This window comes from Zosterops lateralis (assembly GCF_965231275.1).
Source record: "Zosterops lateralis genome assembly, chromosome: 1".
Taxonomy (NCBI): domain Eukaryota; kingdom Metazoa; phylum Chordata; class Aves; order Passeriformes; family Zosteropidae; genus Zosterops; species Zosterops lateralis.
In genome coordinates this window covers 137,422,619-137,443,307 of record NC_139762.1, presented here as the reverse complement: position 1 = coordinate 137,443,307, position 20,689 = coordinate 137,422,619, and the positions used below count along the sequence as shown (strand labels likewise).

General features: G+C 39.7%; 1 protein-coding gene across 1 annotated transcript in view; it reads right to left on the bottom strand.

The window, feature by feature from the left end:
- The window catches only part of FAM135B (family with sequence similarity 135 member B), a gene marked incomplete at its 3' end in the record, with an annotated part of 183,949 nt that overhangs the window by 60,883 nt on the left and 102,377 nt on the right, over positions 1-20,689 (bottom strand). The window contains exons 4-6 of the mRNA XM_083859516.1: positions 10,196-10,335; positions 4,130-4,200; positions 1,630-1,803 (exon numbers count right to left, since the gene is read on the bottom strand). Coding sequence (XP_083715642.1) covers positions 1,630-1,803; positions 4,130-4,200; positions 10,196-10,335 — 385 coding nt within the window. The remainder of the gene's footprint in view (positions 1-1,629; positions 1,804-4,129; positions 4,201-10,195; positions 10,336-20,689) is intronic.

Here is a 20,689-nt window from a genome sequence, read left to right as displayed (position 1 = left end):
TGAGGACTCTTCATATTCTCTCCGCTCCACAGCTTGGGGGGAAATAAAAATGGATTCTCAAGCTTAACAAAACAGAGACTTGTGTCATCTGTTTCCCTGCTGCCAGCTGGGAACCTCCCTGGACAATGATGAACTCTGTTGCCACATGCTCCAACACCAGACCCCAGTGTCTTACCAAGGGAAGAGTCCTGTGTCAGAGTTTGGTTCTAAACCCCAATCTCCAGACTCTCTCAGCCCAGGACCAAAGACCTTTAAACTAAATTATCCCCTCTGGTAAGGGAGACATACTGCATTTAATAATTCGTGCTGAAAAAAAAATATTAAAAAAAGTAATGAACAAGCACCAATTCCAGGAAAACTAGGTTTGCATTTCAGGATGGGTGGCCCCAGCATAAGTATAATGGAAATCAACACTTGGAAAGAAGTTCCCAGGCCTGGAGATGGGCCATTGATGGTGATTAATCAAGGATAGGCAAAACCAGATAAGACTCAAGTAATCAAGGATAAGCAAAACCAGATAAGACTCAATGACTCAACTCACTCAATGCAACCTTCCTAGGAAGATAATCGATTCACCTGGCTCTGCCCAGAAACCTATTCAGAAGGGAGACTGTCTCAAGAGAAAACTCAAGAATACATCATCCCAGAAAAGTGGACAAAATATGTAGCCTTGAGGAAAATAAAATGTATAAAAACTGGACTCTTGGTGATGGGATTCGTGAATGAGGGAGGACAAGGGGAATAGAGACTTGTCCATACATTGACCCAGTTGCCAACCCGGGATAGGAGCTGCCTGGTCTTCCGTATTTGCTGTTATGCGAAAAATAAATTTTGATTTTGTTTTTTTTTTTTTTCTTTATTTTATTTTTCAAATCTGGCTATCTTATTTATAACACTCTCTGCTTCTCCCACTGTAATAGATGTAAAATACAAATTCATGTATAAAATTGTTGTATTGAAAAGTATGGACTATTAAAAAAACTACCAGGGACATGCCCAAAGTTCCTGGACTTGTTTTGCAACTGTAGAGTACCTCATTTGCAACAGCAGGACCTGGTAGAAGATGGCCCATACATCTAGGAGGAATGTCTACTTTACATCCACTTAAGAGCCTGATATCAATCTCGAAAGACAAACTACACCTGCACCCTGAGAAAGAACTCAGGAAGATCCTCTGGACTCACAGGAAACCAAAATTTCTCACCACAAGAATAATTCAGATTTTCATCTACACCCCAAAGAAGAAGTCCAGGAAACTGTTGGGACTTACAGGAAATCCTTTCAAACCAAGCCCAGGAATACAAGAAATACACGAATATTCAGACTTTCTCAATAATCATAGCCTCCACACAAAAAATCTGTATAAAACTGTACCTCAGAAACCCATCATTTGTGGGCAAGGTCGGAGAGCACCGTTGATGCTGCCAGCCTGTCCACCCGACATACGATCGTTGTTGTCAGTTTTTATTGTGGCCTTACAACTCAATTTTAGTAAAATTGTTAAATAAATTCTTTTACTTTGAATTGGCTCTTAATCATTTATAACACCCACCCAATGAGCAAATTATAGGTGAGACCTCAGCAGAGGTCCCTCCTGTGCCTCCCCAGTGCCATTGCTGTGCTGGTTACCTGATGAGAGGCTGGTGCAGGGCAACCAGGGAGGCATGCACGGTGACGGAGACCACGGAGAGGTGGAAATAGTCGAACATGACGGGGACGTGGTGGTGCAGCCCCCGGCGGGGGTGGAAGTGCAGGCACAGCGTGCGGCTGCTGATCATGGGCACGGCAGGGACATCCCTCAGCCTGCAGGAAAAAGGGGGCACAGGGGTTAGTGAAAGGCTGAGCTGTGCTCTGCTGCAGGCAGAGACAGCTTGAGGTGGAATTTTATATCTCCCCAGCTTCGTAAGGGTTGGGATAACTGAAGAGCATCTTGTGCCACACTCGTGCCAAGCATAAATATTAATACTAATGTAGATATAATTAATATAAATAAAAATAGAAATAAAAAATAGAGAACATATGCAGAGTTATACATTAATATGTGGTATAAGAGAAGAACAGATGTGACACAATCCTGGTTTTCCCTGGTGATTGCCCTTGATGTCCAGCTATGTGCTAGTAGGCACATCAAGATCTAAACAGCAGAAGGAAATGCATTTAGAAAACTGTTCAAATTATGTGAGTGTTCATAGATGGGACACCACACTGCTTGTGTTCTTCTGTGTATGAACAATCAGCCCAGGCAATCTGTGAGAGTTAGAAGCAGTCTTGGGTCAGACACAGCTGAAAATACTCAGAGTACCTTCTCAGTTTGTGGATCTAAAAAAGAACTTTTTGGAAGAAGCCAAAATTCAAAAGAGAAACTGAAGTAACTGCAGAGAAACAGTACAAGTTGGATTAGCTTCCCTGGGTTTTGGGGGTTTTTTATTTTCTTTTCAGTAAATAAAAGTCAAGACTTTAATTTAAAGTTTGTTTATAACTATTCTAGAAAAACCATCTTTGTGTGCATTCAACCTCATGACATCTGAGTCATCTGCAGGACAGGAGACTGAGCTGTAAACCTGGAGCATGGCCTTAGCAGATCCTCCCAATGCAAGTGAAATTTCTAAAGAGGAATTCTTCTAAAGCATTAAACACACTTCTGAAGCCAAATTTTCCCACAGCTAAGAAAGCCTAGGAATAGATGGCTGAGTGGTGCACGGTTAGTTCCAAGAAATATTTCAATGATATTTGCAGAATATTGTTTTCTAAAAATCCCTACTTTTGTCTATAGTAAATCACACTTGTCTTCTAGGTGATAACAGAACTTAGGTGTATGGGTTAGAGCACAATTCCAAAACTTAAATATTTCAGTTATTTTTATTTCTGGTTGTAACTTAATGTTTGGGGTTTTTTCTCTCTTTAAGACCCACAGGCACTGATAGTCAAGGTCCCCCCAGCCTGAGAGAACAAGTTTTCTCTTTTTGTATCGTGGAGACAACAGAAACATATTCTTGGAATTTGTTTGTGTACTCTGTGGATATGAACAAAAATCCCACGGGGACAGAGTCAGGATGAAACACAGATGATTTCTCTGCATCCCCTCCTACTCCTCATAAATGCTACTCAAGTCACTAGAACCCTTTTCCCTAATTCAGTGAGGCTCAATTGATGCCTTGGGAAGGCTGACTTGAAACAGAGGCTGGACAGAACTAGAGAATAAATCAGATATTTATTGAAAGGCCTTCAGAATCCAACTTGGGCAGGACAGGAGCCTGACCAGGGCTACACCCAGGGTGGACTAATGGCTAACAAAATGACTAACTGGTCACAAGGTTCCACACTTTTATAAGTTTTGATCCATTTGCATATTGGGGGTTAATTGTCCAATTACAGCGTCAGGTTGTGAGGTCCCATCCTTCTTGTTCCTCCTTTCAGTCCACTGTTATTTGTGCTGTTGGGCTGAAAGTTGTCCTTGGTCCTCAGCAGGAAAAGGATTTGTTTTGTCTTCCTACTCTGTGAAGAGAGCTTACTAGCACTTAATATGAGGCTCAGAACTACACCCCTAGGCAGCACAGAATATGAAAAACATGAAAGCTAAAGCTTAAGACATCACAATGACATCTGGGATCACACTTCCTGCTGTGTCTCAGGAAGGGATGCTACTCCCACTTCACCTAGGATTACAGAATCAAATTCAGTTAGAGGAAATCAAATTCAATAGGAAACCTACTTCCTCCTAAAATGCTGAGGTTATGTTTTAATAGAAGAAAAGTGCTCAGCATGTTCATAACTCCTCCCTTCAGCCAGAAAATACGTCATTACCTCCAGAGAGAAATGCACAGAGTCACAGACCCTGACCACATGGAGTTCAATGATGATTTTCCCTTTAACAGCACCAGAGATAGAGCAACTCTTAAAACCTTTGAGAAACTTACACTCCCAAGGAGAAAAGAAATGTTCTTCCTTTAAGCAGGAATATGAGATGCATACTTCAAATGCAGAGAGAAGAAATTGGTTAACTTCAACACTAAGGCAAATTGAAGCCTTATCAAAGCTTTCCCTTTTTAAACAGGATTCATTTCATCAAAGTAGTTTTCCAATTGAGCAGACCCCCACATTACCAACTGAGCTTTAAACCAGCACTTACTGTTGTTCACTATCAGTGAAATGCAGGTCCAGCTTGAGTTGAAAATCTGCCTCATTCAATGCATCTTCCACCTGCAAAAAGAGAGACACAAGGTTACCTTTGTAGGTTGGCACCCACAACACACAAGGCAAAGGTGGGTGGGTTTGTCTGATAAGAGCAAAGGCAAAACCACAGAACAGCAGCAGTGTGACAGCACAGAGGCAGAAAGAAGCCTGTGTGACTGTGAGTTGAGGTAATTGCTGAGGGAGTCAGGGAACTACAGCAGTTAGAGGTGTTATCTGCCCTCGGGGGCCACGACATGTCAAAAAAATCTCTCCAGATAAGAGGAACCAGAGAGCATCAATCTCTGCATTGGTTGGAACCTTGCTCTTGCACACCAAGAGCCAGAGGAGTATTTCTGAGGTTGCCCTCCCTCACTGAGTGAGCCTTTCTTTGGGTTATCTTATCAGCTGGAAGAAAGCAAGGACTGGGTCTTCCTGGATGAGAAACAACCCCAAATCCGTGTGGTTACCTACCTGTAACTAATAGAAATTTCAAAGTTTACACCCTAAAACATTCAAAAATAGCTCAAATAATTCTGGAAATTTCTGATCACTCATCACTGATCTTTGAGTTTATGTCTCAACAAACCAAGGCTTTCCTGCCCCACAGTCCCTCTTTCAGGCCCTTTGCAGATGGGTACTTTGTCATTGATTCTCATGTTGACCATTTTTTTCCCAAAACTCCAAGGCTTTGGTTGTTTTTAAAAATAAAACAGAAGTTTTACTTGTTGCACGGCTGAGTGTGTCTACATGTGGCAGGATTCTGCTCACCAAAAGCACTGAAGAAATCATGTGTGACTCACTGGTATCTCCATTCTAACTCATCTAACAGGTCCCACCAGTAAAATTACCCTTCTTTTATGGTCAATAAAATAGTTTGATTGGATTTTTGGAGACAGTGCCAGAGCTAGTAGTTCATTACCTTCACTGGGAAACAACTAAATTGGATAACACATCCCAGCTTGGCACAGTTAAAACAACTGTAATCAATGGAAATAAATAAATTAGAATAGAAGAGGATTAAGCTGTCCAGCATTTTCTTATTCATTCATTTGAAATGTCAATTCTTCCCCAAGAAACATAAGTTTAACAGAATTTTTTAAAAAATATATTTTCTAACAACCAAAATGGAAATATGAACATTAAATATATATATATATATTATAACCAAAAGAGTCTCTTTCAATGAATGTAAACATCTTTTATAGCACTACAGAATACAGCAGGAGGTGCACAGAAATAAATGTAGAAAATTGAAGTTATTCACTGAGGGTATGGTATTATAATTGCTACTTATTTTTACCCATTTTTTTGCCAGAAAAAAAAAGTAAGGTGAGATGCATGGATTCTGTCAAGGGCAAGACACAAGCAGAGGGAGAGAGTGACCTGCTCTATCCTGAGTTACCCACTGGAGGACAATTAATTTCTATTTGTGCCACTGACAATAGATAGAGCTTAGAGAATTATCTTGGTCTAGACACATTTGCATTTTAGATGGCTTAAAACAGACAAGATGAACTCTGCTTTCAAAAGCTGATCATCATCTTCTTAACAGCAGAGCACAGACTACACTAAAAACGGACTGAAGGCAACATCAGAGGCATCCACCCTACTCTGACAGGTAGGATTCATAAAATAAATAATATAAACCATGTTTAGCCAGACTTTCCAAAGGTGAAACTGCACTGACAATGTACAATCTTTTCCTATTGAAGTAAGAAAATTGAGACTCAAGGATTGATTTTGCTTTGAAAAAAGTCTGACAGACGTTGAATTTAATCCTTTCTGAAGTAAAATGGTATTTCTTCCAGCATGACCACAGACATAGAGATGTGAAGGGAAAATTCCCATTTCTATATACTGAAGGTGTGCTTTTCCTTTTGAGATTGTCTCAAATGACCTGGAAGAATCCCTTTCATAAAAAAAAATAAAAAAATAAATAAAAAAAAAAAAATAATAATAAAAAAATGCTTTTTATTTTTTATTGAGTGCTGTCACTTAAAAATCACAGTTGCTGGCAAGTGGCAAAAAAAAAAAAAAAAGTAATTATTACTGAAGCTACACGCTGAATTTAAACTAGGAATTCAGAACAGTGCTTCAGACAAAGCAAACCTCCTCCTCCTCCAAATAAAAAGGATGAAATTTTGGGTCTCTGCCCAGCACTGCTGAGCACCTGCAACAGCCACTGAGATCTGAGTCTGTGCTCAAAGCAAGTTCAGTAGCTGGTGAAACTCAGCCCAAACACCTTGAGGCAGTGAGCAGATGCCTGAGAGACCAAGAGATACTCTTCACTCCATGTGGTCATGCAGGAAGCTGCATAAATTAAATATTTTTAATCCCAAAACTGTATTGAAATCAGACTGATCAGAATAGTGCAAAACCCCATATAAAATCTATCACATTTCTCACTACAGAGGTAATGTTTTCCTTTTTCTCCTCTCTTTAATTTTAACTACTTAGCCAGAATGTCAAACTAAATGATCTGGAGGTCACAGATCACTTAAATTTCCCTGGAAAATACAAAATCTAATATACTGTCATATTCCAGCTTGCCTCACTCTGTTCTCTCCCTGCTACTAAATTTTCCCTGAATGGGGAAGTCAGGCAAGTTATCTGTTCCAATGCATGATAAAAGAGGCAAAGCTTCTTCTCTAATAAGAAAGAAAGCAAAAGCTAATGAAAATAAATTAGACTTCTTTGTAGCAAAAAAAAGCAAAAAAATTCTGCCCCAGCCCTGCAATATTGTTTGCTTTGAATTCAAAAAATGCTGTATGCTAGGACAATATAGAAAAAGACATCAAATAAACCAAAGAGTTTTAAAGCACCATTCAAATGGTGAAAGGCATGTTCAGTGGCACTTCTAGGCAAATAATACAAATAATAGTACTTCTTTCAATTTAATACTAGGCAAAACAAAAAAGAGTATTTACATATTTAAGGGTACCTAGGGTTATGCTGGAGGAGTGGGGGGGAGAATAAAAAACAAAACAAAACAAAAAAATAGCAAATAATCTAATTTGGAAATTGGTTTTGTTGTTTGGTTGGTTTTGTTTGTTCAGATTTTTTTTTTTTTTTTTTTTTTTTTTTTTTTTTTTTTTTTTTTTTTTTTTTTGGTCTGAGTCTATTTCCGCAAAACATCTCATCAGCAAAACTACCTGAGCACCAGGAGGAACAATGCTCCTTTAATATAGGGTTGAATAATTCCAGCTCTGACAGCAGAAACTGCAGCATGGAGTGTGTGAACTCAATATCTCAATATTTCCATTACCCAGACTAACTCCTTTCTCTATTTATCATAACTTCCATCCACAGAAAGAAACAGTGAACAGAACCTTCACCCTCAACCAAGAAAAATCACCATGGCACACAAAAAAAGGATTCACATCTGTTGTGTGCTAAATAAATTAAGAGTTATGAACACAAATGATATTTAAAACACTTTAAAAATCTCTAGCTGACTTGCCAACACCACATTGCAAGGATTTCATCCAACACAGGAGATTATGTGACAAGATACAAAACTGTCTCTGAATAGCTGAGGATGAAGTAGTGGCACACTTCAGACTCTCCCACATTTATATTAAATTTGAAAAGCTGTGGAGGACAAGACATCAAAGCAGAAAAAAAGAAGCCTAGGAGCATTGAACAGAAGTGAATTGTGCTGATCTGTTCAATACACAAAATTTTTTACAGATTTTTTTTTTTAATTTGATTCTTTAGAGTGCCTTCAGCAATGCATCTGGAACAACAGATCTGTTTATCTTCTTATTCTGCATCCATGAAAACCCAAAGTTCCTTCACCACATAGAAAAATTGAATTTCTCTGTGCAAATCCAATCGGTAAGTACAGAATAGGGCAGCTGTCCTCTTCCCAAGGAATCTCCTCTGGAAAGCCAAGTGGTTCTGCACACAGCAGATCCAGAGTCACAATGACCTTTGGCTGTGAGGCATCTTTTTTATTTTCCATTTTGTGAGGTGAACAACTTTCCTGAATAGTAATGCAAAAAATCATCAGAAATCATCCCTGCTCAACACAGCAGAAACTGCTGTGATTTGAGGGGAGGGATATTTAGTCAGAGGTATTCCACAGAGGAAGGATAAAATTAATATTGGATAAAGCATGCTGGGACATTTTCCTAACAAATATTGATAGGCTTGCATTTAGTAATTTTTCACATAAGCACAAACCAACAATTCTAGGGAGGAATAAATTGACAACAGCATCATAAAAAAGGAAATCAAACCAAACCAAAACAGCAAAAGGAAAGTGGGAGAGAAAAGGAAGCATGTTAAGCCTAAGTTGGGTTCTCAAGCTGTTTTAATTTAGTTCTCTATATAACACACACATATATAAAGAGAGATATAGATGTAGGTATAGATAAAGATATATATCCTTTGAAATAGGATAAAATAAAATTTGAATCTCATCGTGATCAAATATAAAGTTATCAAAGGGCAGGTGAGTGTCTCTGTCCCTGAATTTAACACACAGCACAGGATTCACACTGGCTGTGTAACTCACAGTGCCTCTTTCTGATGACAAGCTGACTTGGCAAAGATGCTCTTGTGTCTCTTGTCACCACTGAGAGCAAGCACCAATGCCACACACTTTGTAGGAGTCCTTGGGCTGGCAAAGCACAGTGATGGCACACTGGACATCCCTGAATGCCATTCTACTGTGACACTCTCCCCTGCCTATTTCAGATTTCAGTAAAACATTGCTCACTGTGAAGATTGCTCCACCCTTGTGGCTCCTGGGAACTGGAATTGCTGCTGGAAGACTTTGGTTTCACATCAGTAAGATTAAACCAAAGGAGCTCTACAAGCTGGGTGGTTCAGATGATGGTTCAGATGGTGTTCTTACCTTCTGTGGGTGCTCCTGTTGTCTGAGGTAGTGGATGGAAAAAAGGGAGAAGGGTCTCGGGGTGGATGTGTTGCTGCTGAGGTACCACAGAAAGCAAAAGGGTTGTACATGGACAAGAAGGAAGGGAAAGCTCCAGCAGCTCTCCCAGGGGCTCCTGCAGTCAGGAGCGCCAAGGACAAAGGCCAGGAGACCTCTGAAGGGTGGAAAGGGGCTGTAGCTGTAGAAAATTTCAGTCACATCAGAGAGGAGGAGAAGAGAGTAATAATAATGGATGGCAGTGTAGCTGGTTCTAGAAAGAAGCAGCAGTTTTCTCATGTGGGGCTGATCAGCACATCTGTCTTAAGTGAATGATCCAGTGCACACATGGCAAATTATGGTTGAGTCACTTGAGTTTCTGATATTCTGGTTCACCATAAAAACAACTTATTGCACTGAAAAGCCAAGGTGTAGCCTGCTCCTCATAAACAGGCAACATGCAGAGGGTCTACCTGACCTCATGCAGTTTTACAATGTCAAAATATGCAAACAAATCACAGGCATTGATGACCACAGGACAGTCAATCTCCTTCTAATGCAGCTGCTGGTGTGATATTGGTCAGATAAACTGTGCCTTTCTGTGACGGGAGACCCCTGTTCCCACACGTTCGGGGTCACCACTTGTTACTCCACACCTTTAGAGGGGCAACACGTTGTGATGTGGGAGCAGACCTTCACAGACCTTCACAGACCTTCACAGCAGGCAGCAGCTTGGTGAAACATAGAAAGCTCTTTATTATCTGACTCCAAAGGCTTATATACATTTTGTACAGAGGGCCAAGATTGGCCCAAGGAGGTTACAACCTCCTGACTCCATTGGTCAATATGACCATCAGTCAAGTTCTCTCTCAGAGAACAAGAATGCAAAACATACTGATAAGTTCTAAGAATATAATATTGTTTACATGAAGCAGCGTGAGAAGCTGCTGCAAAGACTCAAACACTTGAAACCAAGAAATGCAGGGACGACACCTTTCCCTCCACCAGCTGCATTCTCAAGACCTCGGCAGCATGTGGACTTCTTCACAACTTCTGAAATGGAGACACCAGTGCAATGCACACCTGGAGTTAAGTAAGAGGAATCCCAGCCCTGCTGGTTTTTATGTACATCCCAAAACAACTCACCCTTTCACCATCCAGAAGCAGGTGCACTCTGAAGTTCATGGACTCATTTAGAATGATCTCTTCATTTCTGTACAAAATCTGAAATACTCTGCTGTAAACATTGTTTTCGTGAACACAGGCCGAGCAAAGACTGGAATCACCTGCACAAAACACAGACAGACTCCTGATGTGATTTCAGCAGGGAGATTATTTTTTATCCTGTGGTTTCACTCCAGGGTTACTTAGGTAGTACTTGTAATTAAACACTTGCATTCTCAATAATTAATGGTAGTAGAGCAGGCTGTTATCATGGGTTGCAGGTTCACAGACGTGATATTTAAAGAAAACAAATGTTAAACTGTGGGCAGGCTGGATTTCAAAGTGAGAATACTTGTGACAGCACTTATCCCATTAACTTTATTTCTAGTAAAAGCTAAAGCATCAAATGCTTAACTTGGTGCACCCAGCACTTGTGAAACTTCATATTTTATCTGCAACAGGCATCTTTCAGAAAAGGGAGTTTTCTTGTCATCTCTGGTACTACCAGAAGTTATTACTTGGGAGTGGGGACAATAGTCAATAGAAGATCTTGAATGTAGAAACTGGAAGTGCAGAGGCATCTTAAAATACAGAAACATAAAAACATAGTCTTTGTTTTCAAGCTGCCTGTGTAATCCTTCAGGTCCTTGGCACATGTGAGAGATGCCAATTTGGTCCAAAAAACCTGGATAAATCAAAGGAACTCAAGAACCAAAACTCTAAGCTTCTCCATATCAAATTCAGCCAGCAGCATCCCCTGTATAATAAAACAAATAAAATAAACATCACATAAACTCAGGTGAGATTTATCCTTTCTAACTTTTAGATGCCTCCAGTGTATGTATTTTATTTGGGTTACAATGGAGCCCGTGGAATTTAGGACATCATTAAAAAAAATGCTTTATACTGCAGAAAATTTTTGTTTCAAGTCTACTGTTTTTTGAAAAATTCCTCTTTCAGTAGGAGAAAAAGTGTGGCTTGCTGAACTATACAAACCCACATTGGAGGTAACAACTTGTACTACAGTGAATGTCTTCCAGAGGAGCCTGAAATGGCTGTGTGACTTTAAATGAACAACTGGCACTCAAGTTAGGAACTTTCAAGGTTTGTCTTGGCTGGTAATCAGACCCCCCTGCTAATTCTACTTTTGTAGCCCCAGAGCAACAACAGGTTGCAAAATTTACTCAGAGGTGGTTTTGTCCCTTTCCAGAACTCAGTCCTGTAGGAATCTGAGCTTTTGAAATACAGCAAATGGTATTCTGGAACCCTCCTGCGAGGGGATGTTTAAAAAAGGTGTACCAGGATTAGTCCTTCAGAGAGAGACAGATGTGTGCCCATCATCAAAAAGTCAGAAGGCAATAGAAAGTACAGTTTTCAGAAGCTGCTCCTTGGAATTTGCCCCTTTGCCGAATTGTTTTGGGGCCACAAGCTATGGTAAGATAAAAGTCCAGGGGCTGCTGTTTTGTCAAGAGTTTCAAACCAGGACAGGCTTATTCTGCTGAGGTTTGTACATAATTTGCTATCATAGGTCAGTGAGTCAAGACTGACAGAGAATTAAATAATTTATGAGGCAAAGTTTGGTTAGAGGGAATAAAAATAACAGAAAGGACTTCAAAACAACCAAAAAACCCCCAAATAAAATGTATTGAAGAAAGGTAGACAAGTGAATGGACTTTTTTCATAGTAATTAATTTTGTGGTGCCTGTCTGCTGGAACTGGAATAGCATGGACACTGAAATATCTCAAAGAAGAAAAAAAATTACTAAATGACAATAAGACCAATAGGACTTGAACTAACTAATTAGCAGAATCATAGTGCTGTCATCCAGGCTACATTTAAATAGTTTTCCTCTTACTGGCTTTTATCAAGCACACCCAGGAGCAGCCCAAATATTTCATCCTGCTATTGTCTTTCCACCACCCAATCTGCACACGAGTTATGCAGAAATCCAGGCAGCCTAGATAAATACATATTTATTTTCATGTGCTACACCAGTAAGGCTAGAATGCTTCAGCCTGATCAGCTCTTCAAAAGCATGCAGTCATATTTATTTTAATTTAAACCTCATGATATTACAGACACTGCAAAAAATCATATTAGAGGTATAATGCATTCTTACTCCTAGCTGGCAGACAAAGGAAACTTTATGTTATTTGATTTGGATATTGATACACTGGCACTCTCCTCAGATGGAAAGTTTAATCTCATTTTCTTTTCAAACACACTTCTGAGCAGACCACTCCTTGTGTGTAATTGCTTTAGGAGCTGGATTTGCAAGGTGGCATAAGGAGTCATTTGTCTTGTTGGAAAGGTCAAAGTCAATGTCATGCTCCAGTGTTTGGGGCTGCCTCACATCAGAGGGAGTATGGTGTTACAGGGCCAAAAAATCTCTCAGTTTTAAGCAGGGACTAACTGATCCTCCTCTAAACACATCCATGCCTGCCTATTTAAGTGGCCACAGGTGATTTCTTCTCCTCTTAGATTGTGACCTAAGGCTGCAGCAGGAATTTCTTCAGAGGACGGCTTGGCAATGCTGACAGCAGTGCAGGGATCCTGCCTCTCAAACCAGAGGGGAATGACAACATCTCCACAGATATTTTCCTTCAGGCTGCAGCATCTACTGGTGCATTCTGTGCTTTCAGGTACAGACAGGGACCAGACTACATCACTCTGCTTGAGCTTCTTGTACTTAACTAGAAGTGGTTGCTGCTCCAAACATATCCTCCATGAAAACATCATAATCCTGGTACCTTTTCCAAACTTCCCCTAGCTCCTGGGATTGTTCAGGAGTCATAGCAGATGTAACTCTGTGTTCACACAAGGGCCTCTGCCCTTTGGCACAAAGCACAGGAGGGTGTGACAGAGAGGATTAGAGTTTTCCAACATTACTTTTTAGTACAAGCTCAGCTGTTCAAAAACCTCAGCAGTGGCAGACAGCTCAAAAGAGACAGACACACTGTGTGGAAACTGCTGGGAGCTCCCAGTCCCAGATGACACTTGGAGTTAAAACTCTACTGACCTGCATTTATTCCACAGTTTCAAAGGCTTGAGCTTTGGTGAATTGAAGAAAGAAAGTCTAATTTTGTGGTAATGAATTTTTGATCAGTAAATTTCCCTGTCAGGAGATTCATTTGGGACATGTGCAGGATTCTTTATGCTAGAAAGAATCCTGTTTTCCTGTCTCTTCTTCCTAAATGTCTATTCCATTTACTGCTTATTGTCTTTGGGTTTCATGGTTCTTCAGTTTATCTGCAAAGTGAAAGAGCTCTCAGGGCTGTGAGAACTATTGAAAGTATAAAGAGGAAAGTTGTGTTCCACCAGCATTCTGAGAATGAGAAAAGCCTGTTTATGCATCCCTCTCTTACTATTCTTTCCACGCCATCCCACCATCATTCCTAGAAATTCTTTCACAGGCTATTGGACTTTTTAAAAAGGAAGAGGAGAAAGGCTCTTTGCACTTCTGGATTCTTTCATACACGGGGTGCTTGGACAGACCAGTCACTATAGCATGTGCTGCTTTCCCTCTCCCTCCATACACAACCTTCCAAGCTTCCCCAGATACACTCTAGTCTACCTAACTTTCCCATCTCGATGTTTCTATAGATGGAGGTTTCTAAATATTATTGCAACACATCATACAGAAATTATTCATCTCTTTAAGGATTCAGAGAGAGGTTATTTAGATACTGGAGGCCCTTGAAAAATGCTCTCCAGATAATCTTAGAAGAAATGGATTGATGGATGGGTGACCTGTAAACAATTTTGTTATGTATTTAAAACCTGATTTAATGAGAATAGAAACCACATAATTTTGACCAGTGCCAGGACAAAAGCACTGAGGTGGGTTGGGGTGGCGGATGTTTGAGGCAGAGGGAAGGGAAGGGGAGGAGAGGGGGAAGGGGAAGAGATAAAATTGGGATGGAATGAAATAGGATAGGATAGGTTTACATGATGCCTCAGAACATATGAGTATTGGGATAAGAATGTAGAGAGAAGTAAGCAATGGCTAATAAAGTCTGTTTTAACATCTTTTAGAAGCAGCACTGGAACCTGAAGGATGCCACCAGAAACCTTACCCTTGTACAGAGACATGTGATAAACCCCAACCAAACCCCCTGATCAAACCCACTTAACCACAGCTTTGATGTTGGCAGTTGTTATAATCTGATAAAGTAGGTACTGAAATCATCTCCTGTTGACTGTTGTGCTATTTGTGTTTTGAAGGAGTGTAATGTGCCAGAGCAATGGGCATTTCTAGTTGAAAGCCCCACTGAAAGTGTTACTGGCCAGACTGGCAGCATCTCTCAGCTGGAGCAAAGCTGTGACAGGGACTCGAATTTTCCTGATTTTCAAATGGGGGTAATTTTCCCCTAGAGAACTCTCACACCACTCCCATTCATGTGAGGAGAGGGAAACTTTCTAGGGATAAGTAAAGTTCAGGTCAGAACTGATCCCTTGAACTTTCTGAGATCCTAATGCACACACCAGGTAGATTAGCACTCCTCCCAAACTCCAATGGTCAATTTTCCCAATTGTTCACTCCAGCAAACGCAAATTATACATTTTACAACTCTGAGCATTATAGCATTCTTTCTCTGTTTCATCATGACTAAATTATATCACTTTCTTTTAAAATTGTTTTATTTGAACCCTCCTTTACTCTATTTCTTTTTAACTGCTATAAAAATGGTTTAAGAAGTTTCATGGTTGTTCTAGACCAATAACTCTCCCATGGAACAAACAATGACACATGCATATCTCAACCTCTGATTTCTGCCAAGGAGAGACTCTGAAATGGCAAAGTCTTGGTGTAGCTGAGACTTGATGATAAACGATTTCCCCAGAGCCACCAGAGTCTCATGAGCCCTTGCTGTTTGCAAAGCAATAGGATTGGTTGGCTGGTCCTCATGCCCTCTGCATTGTGTCTGCCACATCAGTGACTGGAGTGCTCCAATCTGGCCAGCTAAAATCTTTCCATAATTACATTTTTGATTGTGCTTCCTCCTGATGTCTCTACCTACCAAGGAAAACTGGACTCAATGTCAACCAACAACCTTTTCAAGGATTGTAAGAACTCTGGTATGCAAACCCAGATTTGTTCAGTGGTATTAATCTTTGAGAAGTGATGGAGGTCTGTTCATATTTATTTTTTTCAAGGCTTTAAAACATATAAATTCCTCGTGGCACAGCCCTTAGCAAAGAACTAGTTCATTAGGGAATACTCCTCTGATAGGAGGATACCTTGAAAGCCTTAAGTGAGTTTCTTTTGGAGAGGTTAGAAAAGGAAAGTTAAAAATTCTTCATTACCTCACTTCACCCTTCTTTCTAGCTCCACTTCCAACAGGCACTAGGAGCATGAAAAAAAACCCTTGGACTTAATTCTTTGGTTTATTTTAAAGTTACTATCTTACTAAGAATAACTTTTAATAATGTTGTATTGCTCCACACAACAAGGAGTGTGAGACCTAAATGAAACATGAAAAATGTGTTTCTCCAAAAGAAACACATTAAAACCTCCTGCACAGCAAATTATATCCTACACAATTTTTCTTTTAAACCTGCAGGTCTTGGCTACAGAATGCTGAGAATTTCAGGGGGAAACAACACACTTATAAATGTACTCTGTACATTTTTCACTTAGTATAGTTTTACTTCTGGGTTTAACAAAGGAAGAGCAAAGACAGGATTTACCTGAACTCTGCCCTCTATTCTGCAGTGCATAAAAGTATTATTAATTAATACTTTTTCAAAATAAGGAAGGAGGAATTGTGACAATTCAGTCCTTATGTGCTACTGCTAAAACCATTACATTGTTTCCTATCCCTAAAGCACAGCTGAGAACAAAGAAATTAATTTTTATTATTATTAATATTCTAAATATAAAATACAACTCCAAGCCTTTTAGAAGGACAACTTCAGGTTTACAACCAGCTTTCTTTAGAATTAGCTCTCTGCAGTTTCATGAGCACTGTATCAGAGGTCTAAAATAAATAAGGAGTGCTCAAACAGTCAGGAAAAATCCATATGGAAAACAGATCTAACTTCAGATCTAGCCTCTTTAATGTCTTTATGACTATAGCGCTGGAAATTAGATAATTACTCAAATGCTGGCAACTTCTTGAATCTATATTGCTATCTGGGAAAAGCAAGATTATTATGCTGCTATTTAGATAAATGGAAAAGCAGAGTTCTGCTTTAATGAAAGAGATTCTCTTCAATAATGCAGGGAAATCAAGAGAGCATAGCTGTATAAAAGAGCTTTACTGTAAATGTTTCTTTATAAATACCAGTGCACACTTAAACATTTGTATCTCAGCCTAAACTCATAGCCACGAGAAGCATATCATACTGGTGTTTCCACACAGGAAAATCTCAGAGGTAGATGACACGCCTAAAGGCAGATGGGTTCATCCTCCCAGGTCACTCGTGCACAGACAGAGGGAGGGCACTGCAAGGCACTCACTCGAGGATGAGCTGTGAACGTTTTGAAACTTTCCTGCCCACAGACCTTCTGTTGCTGCCCACACAGACATGTGGTGTCAGTGGTCCATGTGATCTCCCCAAATCTGCCTCTGTGGAAAGCCGTGGGTAAATCCCAGCAGAAGGAAGTTTGAACCCAGCATCGTGTCCTGGCTCTGGAGCCACTTGGAAACAGTCACATAGTCAGTCAAACAGGGGTGAACAGGGAGAGTGACAATACATGGATAAAGACAGTGTCATAAAATAATAATGGAATCATAGAATGGTTTGGGATGGAAGAGATCTTAAAGATCCTCTAGTTCCAACCCCTGCCACAGGCAGGGAAACTTCCACTAGACCAGATTGCTCCAACCCTATCCAGCCTGGACTTGGACATCTCCAAGGATGGGGCAGCCACAGCTGCTCTGGGCAACCTGTGCCAGGCCCTCACCACCCACACAGTAAATAAAGTATTTCTTCCTAACATCTAATCTGAAGCTCTTCTCTTTTAGGTTAAAACTGTTGCCCTTGTCCTATCCCCATGTGTGTAAAAAGTCTCTCTTTCTCTTTTTGGAGTACTGGAATGAGGTCTTCCCAAAGCATTTAAAATCTCAGTCTGGACTAGCTGTAATCCAGCTACCTGTAATCTGAGTAATCTCTACAACACACAGCATCCTGGTTGGTACTGCCTTAAACATAACCCAAATCTCTCTCATGGATGACCCTCTCCCCCACCCATCCATATACATGCTCCTGTTCCTTGGCCTTTACCCTATGAAATTCCCACTAACCTGACAAGCAGAGCTGGTTCCTGCTCAGAACCCCTAAAAAAAAAACCAAAAAACCACCAAATTCTAAGTTTCCTTGTCACCTCAAGTCTTCTATTACTATCAGAGTTCTTAAATACTTGCAGGCCATACTATTTTGGTATATTTAGAGAAAATTTAGACATGTAAGTATCCCTCACATGAAGAGTAGGCCATCTTTCCGGAACCTAAGCAAGCTCTGTGCTGCAGAATATAAGCAAAGGAGATCAGAAAACCTTGTGCAAATATCCCTTTTTTATCTAACTTTCTTTTTTTTCTTTACCATCTGTTGGAGCCATATGCCTTCTTAAATAAGAGCTAATTATAAGTCTCCAGCAATACTAATCAAATAGTGGTAACTGTTGCAAATTTCAGCTTGAAATTTTCATTTCTCCTTGATAAAAATTCCTCCAAACCAGGTTCAGAGAGGGCTGCCTTGCTCCGGTTTTCTGGACTTAGGTACACATTAGTTAAAGCTGTCGCACTCATGTTCATGTTAACACATGGGAGAAATTCATAACAAGCTGTGGAAGTAGTAAGAGGTAAAGTACAGCTCCCACCATGCACATTAGGTGGGGTGAGTTTGGGACAGAAAATGACTTTGTCTGATAAATTGCCAATGACACATTCTGGAGCAGAGCTCTTGGTGATTTGAATTTTCCTTTGCTGCCCCTGTGCTGCTGTAGCGAGTGAAAGAGAGGAAAGAAACAATCCTGTCACAAAATCATCTGGCTTTCAGCAGTGAAGGACTGGAGCAAAGATAGATCCAATACTAAAATTAAATTCTGGAAGAGAAATTCCAGCCTATTTAGAGAACAATATATCTCCTAATGAGCTCAAAAAAGACGAGACTTCAATTTCATGTCCAATGAGCATTTGTATAAATGTCCATTTGTATAAATGTCAATTTGTACCATTCAGGCAAATGTTTTATAACTGCCTCTATTGTCAACATTATTCTGCTTTGCTGTGTAATGGGAAAAGACAAAAAAAGACTGAAGGGTAAAAAATAATCCAGCCCTAAATATGGCAAATGAATAGTTGAAGTGCCTCTTGAAAACCCCAAACACTAAATAACTCCTGCAGCATCACAAGACTTTGGCAATTTCAGACCATTTTACTGACCTTCCAGGAAGTTTAGAACTATCTAGAAGAAATTAAGACTAATAAAAGAAAAGAAAATAAAAGAGAAATTAAAATAATATGGTTTAAATTCATTCTACCCATCAGGTAGAGAGTTATTTCCCATTATAATCACCAAGACTCCCTCATGTAAGCGAGGGGTGCACAAAGAAAGAAATCACTTCCAGAATTTCATTTCAACTAGTCTTTTCCTCTGGCTATTAATGGGAAGATTCTCTCCCACTTTTCTCAGCACTGTTTACATGATGCTTTGGCAGCTGGCAAACCCCAAAGGTTTAGAGGTGCAGAAATGTAAGAGTTGAAATACATAAAAGTGTGATTATCTGTATTTTACAGACAGATATTGAATTACTCCACTGGTTATTCCCTCAGTGTCTCACAGTAGATCTGGCACCATCACATCAGCACAACAGCTACAGATTCAAAATTAAATGTCCTGAGTTAAAATCCCAGACCTTAAGGCAAACTGGAAAATAAAGGTTTCCCTGATGTATCTGTAACACTTCAAAGTCCTCTATCAATAGTATAAATTGAGAACTAAATGTTTCCTAACGTGTTATTTCAATGCCTTCTGTGCTCAAGAAGGTGATGGATGGAAATTGTACATTTACTAAACTTTTATCTTGATCACTTTGGCCAGTTGCACTTTACCCAGAGGGTAAATTACTTTGAATACGTAAAACATTTCGTGACAATCTAATAAAAAGTAGGAGAAGAAATCTAATTTATCAGAGGTAGGATGTAGTTCCTAACATTCCACTCTAAAATAAAAATCCTGAGGACTTCCACTGGAAGAAACCACCAACTTTGGATCACAAAAGTAATTATACAAAAAACGCTTCAAAGTCCTATAGATTTTTTGTCTCTGTGTACAATACCAGTAATGAGGCATTTCACGTCCTTTCTATGATTAATCTTCAGAGTTAATTTGGATACAAGAAACCTGATATCTCAGCTGTAGCTGCTACTTTTGATGCAGCTGAGGGTCATTCATTCTACAGGCTGCAAGTTCAATGCGATGTTCAAGGTGGGTTTGTAGTCACATCCACATCTGTAAAGAGATCCCTCTACATTAAGTTTTTCCTGCACATTCCACTGGACCTGTACAGATCCCCTGCTTGTTCATGAGAGATCTGATCCTACTGCCCAGGTGGTCTCTGATTCAGATCACTAGATTTGGTATTTGTATATAATGGGAGAAAAAGTAGAAACACATCTAGTCCTTACTTGCCTGTAAAAAGGTGGAAGAGCTCTACAAGTCTCTAAGTCAAGATAATGCGCTCTAAGTGTGGTGTTCCTCTCCTGACCCAAGTTATTTCCATAAATTACAATACAATCATTACTCTGGAGACATTTAACATGTACAGTGCTGGTTTCTCAAGGCAAAAGTTACAAAGCAGTCTCCAGAAGGGAAGTGAACAGGATGGAGACTGGCAGAGTCAGACCACAGGTGAGTTGTGTCAACGCCTCATGTTCTCAACACAAGTGTCATCACAACCCTTGAAGCATACAGGTGTCACTTAGATAGTCAAGCAAAACTATACAAAGACAATTTAATCTGCTTTCCAAAGAGGCTGAAGGAATGAAAAATTCTCCTAAATTCTAACACATATGCACACAAAAATGAATTTCATTTCCTTTTGGTGAGAAACAATTTCTGTTAAAAATAAAGCCAATATCATTATGAATTTGCTTCCAAGTAAGTAAACCATATTACTAATCTGCCACAGGAACTGTTTCCACAAGCCATAAACTTAATTGAAACCCAAAAATGCTATGTTTGTTTTCTATTCTTTAAATACTCCTTTGGGCAGATATTTTTAAACTTCCCATCCAGATGAGACATGAGATTTCTCCTTTCCTAGGTCAGCCAACTCTTGCCTGATTAGTGATTTAATTGCTGTCTATACATCTCAGCACAAAAACACAATAGATTTTTTTTTTTCTTTACTTATTTGCTTCTCCATTGCTTCCCCAATTAGATTCCATCAAGCTCTGCCACTGCCCTGGTAATTTCTTTTTTTTTTTTTAATTACTACTTGTTGTTGTTGGGTTTTTTTTTTGTTG